At 58.8% G+C, this 6,000-nt stretch overlaps 1 protein-coding gene across 9 annotated transcripts in view; it reads right to left on the reverse strand.

The window, feature by feature from the left end:
• The window catches only part of MAN1C1 (mannosidase alpha class 1C member 1), a 173,109-nt gene extending 167,819 nt beyond the window's left edge, over positions 1 to 5,290 (reverse strand). For 2 of the 9 annotated variants that reach the window (XM_077968763.1, XM_077968735.1), the window contains exon 1: positions 3,711 to 4,525. In XM_077968763.1, the coding sequence (XP_077824889.1) occupies positions 3,711 to 4,250 (540 nt within the window). In that variant the 5' untranslated portion in view covers positions 4,251 to 4,525. The other 7 variants (XM_077968783.1, XM_077968776.1, XM_077968757.1 and 4 more) reach the window with 7 other exon arrangements.
• Between the last annotated feature and the right edge of the window lie 710 nt (positions 5,291 to 6,000).

Consider the following 6,000-nt stretch of genomic DNA (forward strand, 5'->3'; position numbering starts at 1 on the left):
CCTAATTCCCTTTTATAACAAGCCCCCTTCACTGGAAGGAACAGGTTCCCCAGAACAACAACCAAGCACTGGCCGTGCGCGGAGGCTCGTGCCTGTAATCTCAGCACTTTGGGAGGCTGAGGCGAGCGGATCACCTGAGGTCAGGAGATCGAGACCAGCCTGGCCAACACAGCAAAACCCCGTTTCTACTAAAAATACAAAAATTAGCCAGGCGTGGTGGGGCACCTGTAATCCCAGTTACTTGGGAGGTTAAGTCATGAGAATCACTTGAACCTGGAACCTGGGAGGCGGAGGCTGCAGTGAGCCAAGACCACACCACTGCACTGCAGCCTCGGCGACAGAGCAAGACTCCGCCTTAAAAAACAAAACAAAACAAACACAAACACAAACAACAACAAAAACACAACCAAGAATCATGGGGAGGACCCAGGGCAGTCTGAATTCTTCCACTGAGATATAACCCGAAAAAGCTGTACATTTCCATGTGTGAGACAAGTTTGTTTGAACTTGAATCCATAGGAAACCCGCCTATGAATGACATCCCCCATTTCCTATATTATCCTCAGATCTGAAAGGCAAGGCTACTACCAAGCCTTCACCCCTTTACATTCTAGCCAACACCTTTACTCTTCATGATTCCAAGCTGAGGGTAATGGGAATAATTAACTTAATCAACAGCCTGAATGTCTACTCTTGGCTAGGTGCCAGACAGAGATACAGCAGTGAATATCACGACCCCATCAACACCACCACTACCACCACACCATTGTCCCTGACTTCCAGTACAAGATATCTCAAAACAGAGTTCGGAAAGCCCAGCTGCTATGGAGTCCCTGACCAGACTGGCAGCTCACTTAGGGGCCAGGGCCAGAAGCAAGAGGGTCTATAACCAGCTTATTCTCCTCTCCCTCACCCCATTGTACAAGAAGGTCCAGGAAGGAGAGGTGGCTTGCCCAAAGTCAGACAGTTGAGAGTGAGCTGAAACTCCAACCCATGTTCTGTGGGTCTCCCCTCTCCACCACATTGCTTTTGCCAAGGTTCCAAAATTGGAAAGTGAGGAAAAATAGTTGATTCTAGTGACAGAGTGTTTCCTGACGTATGCATGTCCAGAACCTGCAGCCTCAACCATCTTATCAACACAGACCTGGTGACCATGTCCATCTCTCGGGATGCTCATGAATACACGGTGTTGATCCAGAGTCCAAGCGTCCAGTTTTCACTCATGCTCATTTATCACCCTCTCTGACTCTCTCCTGATATTTACTTTCACTTTAAAATCTTATAAGAACAGGGCCTTTTTTTATCTGATGCCAGCTCCCCCTCTGTTCCTTGGATTTAATCAATCCATGTCTGGAAATAAACAAACCAGAGAGGAAAGCAACAGTCCCTTTTGTGAAAACAGGCACCTTTCTAAAATGATCTACCCCTGGGCATGACGCAGATAGAATTTAAATGTGAAGGAAATAAAGACATCCTCCAGCAACCATCATATGCGTTCTTCCTGGGGTGGGACAGCAGGAATGGTAACTGTGTTAACAACCAAACCAAAAACCACTCTACATCTTTCGGGTTGTAATGGGAGCGTGGTCAGTGGCAGGAAGCCTGAAGAGTCAATAGCTTTCAAAACACAGAAACCAGTCCTCTCCATTCTGAGAAGCTTAAGGTCTTCAAGATTAGTAAGAGAGGGCTAGCTGAACACTAACTCCAAGTACATGCAGCATGCCTCCAGCTAGTACCAGGGGGTGCAGGAAGATGCCAGCTAGAAAGATCCAGACATCCGGCCACCAACTTAGACCTTCTCCCATCACATTATTTTATACCCGCCTGCAAAGCACAGAATCCTCACCCCTCTTACCGCCCTCCAGTCACTCCAGCAAGCATCATCCAAGACTCTGCTGGCAAAAGAAACTGTCTTACACAGAGAGGGAAAATCAAGTTCCCTACTAGCCAGCCCGCCCTTCTTGCCGTGACTCCCAGCCCCAGGCATTCGGAAATGGACCACCATCTAAGTGCAAACACAGAGAGTATCTCTTCTGAGGAGGACGGTAGTTAATTCTTAACCCTTTGGGCAGTTTGAAAATCCGATAGCACCTCTGGATGCCCCATGAAAAACAGCATGCATGGAATTTATATGTAATTTCCCGGGGGTCACTGCCCTCCTAGGAGGCCAAGAGGGGCAAAAAGAGCCACTGTGCTCAGAAGCAGCTTTGAGAAAGAGCTATGGGTGGTGCTTTTGAGTATTCAACAGCTTAGTTCCTTAACAAGAAAGGGAGAAATTAATGCCCCTTACTTAGCTACTGCAAGTTCCAGCTTTCAATCAACCTGAGATTTCAACAGGAATCTGGAAACTGAGAGCACACAAACATGCACACACACACATACACACCAAGCACTCACTCAGCTTCCTTGTGGCTTCCTATTGTAACTTCACAAAATATCCTGTGATTGCTAGTTAAGTCTCCAAACAAAGTAACAGCAGAGATAAAAAGTGGAAGAGAGGTGGGTGCTGGAAGGGAGAATAGTTCAGACAAGGAGAAGGGGATAATCTGGCTAAGCTCTCCATCGGCTCTGAGCAGGTCTTGACAGAGCAGGTCCTGATCCTTGCTGCCTGCTCTTCCTGGAAATCAGGGCCGACCTGCTGACTTCTTTGCAGCAAATCAAAAGTCCAGGCAAAAGCAGCCCTTTCTTTCCTTTGAGTCCATGGGGAGGGGAGAGCATCTAGGGAGGAGAGCATCTACGGAGGAGACCCTGGCCCACAGCTTGCCCACGGCCCCCTCGTGGCCTGGGGGTGTCACTGCAGCCCCCTCTGCATTGCTGGGCACCATCCGCACGCAGGCAGTTCTAACAGTGGTCCAGCAGAATATTTAGTCAGCAGTAGCAAACTGGCAACTGTCTTCAAGCCTTGTGAGGCTTGTGTTTGCTTCTGATTTCTTAAACTAAGATTCAGACTTAAAGTGATCCTTCTAAATCCCTCCTCGTACAATCCCTACAGGGAACCAGCTCAAGACCTGCTTCATTAAGCCAATAACCTCGGAGCTTCCGTAACATGACCACTGCTTTATCATCTCTTCCTGCATCACATGCAATTATGTACAATCGTGTACAATTGTTCCAAAGCTCAATAGAAACAGAATGCACAATATCCTCTGGTTTGTAGGTTGCTTACTAGATTACAAAATATTTGCAGGACACCAAATATCCCCTTAAATCCTGGGTTTTCAGGTAAGCAGGTCCTACAGGGGTTTTGGACTTAAGATTACACAGTGAAAAAGAATGGAACCAGTGACTCTGTGTCCATAAATGCAAAAAGCGGGTGCACTGAGAAACCTGAACTCCTCTCTCATTAGCAACTCCGCAAAGGGAAGGAGTGGGGCTCACTGGGGCTGGAGGTTGGACAGGACAGACCAGAGTCTGGGAGTGAGGGGGCAGTTGGTCTAGGGGTTCAGCTGCCATCTGTCATGGTGGGGACGATTCACTGACCCGAGTGGTGGGAAACTGTGTAGGGAGGAGAGAAGGTGGGACACTTGGGAGGAAAGGGGAAGGTGCAAAGTGTAGTCTGCAGGGCCATAAGTAGACCCGGGACCAGGAGTGACTGAGGCAAGGGAAAGGGGTGGGAGCACCGGGACCAGGAGTGACTGAGGCAAGGGAAAGAGGATCTTCTCCTTAGTGGGGGCAATTGGTGGGAAGAATTGTGGGGACTGAGTTCATACCTCCTTGACTTTCTCCCGCTGGGCTCGCACTCGGCTCTGGGGCTCCTGACTCTCATCCGCCCTCGTTCCCAGGACCGGGTGGCGGAGGCGGCTCCGGAATGCGTTGAAGTCAAAGTGGAAAGAGATGCCCTCGTCCCCGGGCCTGGAGGCCGGGATGCTATTGCCCCGGGCCGCCGTGGCCTCCTCGCGGGGCCCGGTGGGGCGGGTGCGCCGCAGCCCCCCTTTCCTGCGGCGGGGACTGGCCCGGCTGCTGGGGTCATCCTCGCCCGGGGCCGGCGCGGCAGGGGCCGGGTTGGGAGGCGGCTCCTGCTCGCGGGCTGGGGCATGGCCGGCGATTTCGGCCACCACCTCCAGGCCAGGCTGCTGGGTCCGGGGGGCCAGGAAGAGGCGCTTGAGGCGAGAGGAGTGGGGCAGCAGGAAGAGGGCCCCGAAGCACAGGGTGACGAGGCCCGAGAGGAAGAGGAGGAAGAGGAACTTCTGCGGCAGCCGCAGCCCCCACGGGGAGGCCGGGACGAAGCCGGGCACTTTCCTCATGAGCATCTTGGCCGGGCCGGGGGCTCCAGAGGCCCTCGGAGTCCAGGCACGTGTCTGCGGGGCCGCGGTGAGGAGAGGGCGTCCGGAGCGCCGCCCGGGATGGGGATCCCTGGGCAGGGCTGCCAACCCTGAGAGTTTCGCCGCTTCGGGGGACTGTCCCCGAAGTTCAGGGAGTTTGGAGTGAGTCCTCCCGCGAGGAGGCGGGGGCGCAGCGGCCTCGGCGGGGCCCGGGCGAGCGGAGCGGCACGGCTCGGGGCCCGGGCCCGCAGCGACCGGCCGCGCGCCGCAGCCTCCCCTCCGGCCGAGCCCTCCCCGCCGCGCCGGGGCCCGCGCCTTCCCGCGCTGCGGCCTCCGGGGCCGTCACATGCCGTCCGCGGCGTCCCGGCTGTCCGCGCCGAGGGGCGCCCGCAGGCCCGCACCGAGCCGCCCTCCGCCCCCCGGGCTCCCGCCTGCGCTGGTCGGCGCCCAAAGTTTCAGCTTCAGAAGCAGTTTCCGGAGGGGACCGAGGTGATGGGGGGCTGGCGTGTCAGCGCCGCCCCGAGCGCGCGCACACCCAGCCCGGTCGCGACAGCGCCCGGTTCGACTATCGGGACACGTCCACAACTTTCTCCGCCGCCGAGCGGGCGCCGGGAGCGGCCAGGGAGCAGGAGAAGGCACTTCCGAGCCTGCGGGGGTAGGGGGCTTCCCCGGACCCCCGAGAGCGCAGGGATGCCCGAGTCCGGAGCCGCGGCTGAGCGGCTGCAGCTGCGCCCGGGAGCGCGGGCTCCCGCCCCTCCAACTCGGTAGGGCGCGGGGCTCCCGCTGGGATCACCTGTTCCCGGCCCCGCCGGCTCCGCGGAGCGCGCAGCCCCGGCCGCGCCTCCCCCGCTGCAGCTGTCGTCCTCGCAGCGACCGCTCCAGACGGGCCGCCGCCGCCGAGCCTGCGCCCCACACGCGCGCACAGCCGCCGGGCAGCCTCCGCCGCCGTCCCCGCCGCCGCCGCCGCTCCGGCTTTCACTGCGACAGCGCTCGCCGCCCCGCCTCCTGCCGCTCGCCAGCCACGCCCGCCGGCCACGCCCACGCGCGCGCCCCGCGCCCCCTCCCGCCGCCGCCGCGCCGCAGAGGGGCTGAGGGCCGCGCGTCCGGGGGCGGGGCAGAGGCAGAGCGCGGGCGGGAGCGCAGCCCGGCTCCAAGCCCCGCCCTCCCCCAAAGGCCGGCGTCGCGCGCACCCCCGATCCCGCCGGCGCCAATGGTCCAGCGGCGGGGGGCTGGCGAGGGCGGGGGCGGAGAGCGCAGCGAGGGCATTGGCTGCATCCGAGGGATCCCCGTTGGGCCACAGTCGCCTATTGGTTACTGCCCAGTCTTCGCTGGACCCCGAGCGACCGAGACCACCCCTCAACCCGCCCGCGAGGCTCGGGTTGGTGGCCCCCGGAAGCGGGCCGGAGACAGTGCTGCTCTGGAGGGCTGTGCCCGTCGCTGGGTGACCTCTTTCGCCCCCCAGTGTCAGTCCGGAGTTGTCAGGGAGCTGGCAGCCCGCGCCCTGGCGGCTGCCCCGGGCTTCTCAGCGCTAACGCCGAGCCGCGGCGATGCTGTTCGTGGCTGGAGCCAAGCCAGAGAGCTGTGACCGCGGCGGGGTCGGCGGAGGCGGTGTTTCCACTAACCCCCCGCAGACCACTGCGTGCCTTCCTTTTCCTACAACCCTAAACGGGGCCAGGGCCCCTGGGTGGAGCAGGGAGGGAGCCTGACCGCAGCCTTGAGAAGCAGCGAAAGGAAGAGC

This window comes from Macaca mulatta, chromosome 1 (assembly GCF_049350105.2).
Source record: "Macaca mulatta isolate MMU2019108-1 chromosome 1, T2T-MMU8v2.0, whole genome shotgun sequence".
NCBI classification, from domain to species: domain Eukaryota; kingdom Metazoa; phylum Chordata; class Mammalia; order Primates; family Cercopithecidae; genus Macaca; species Macaca mulatta.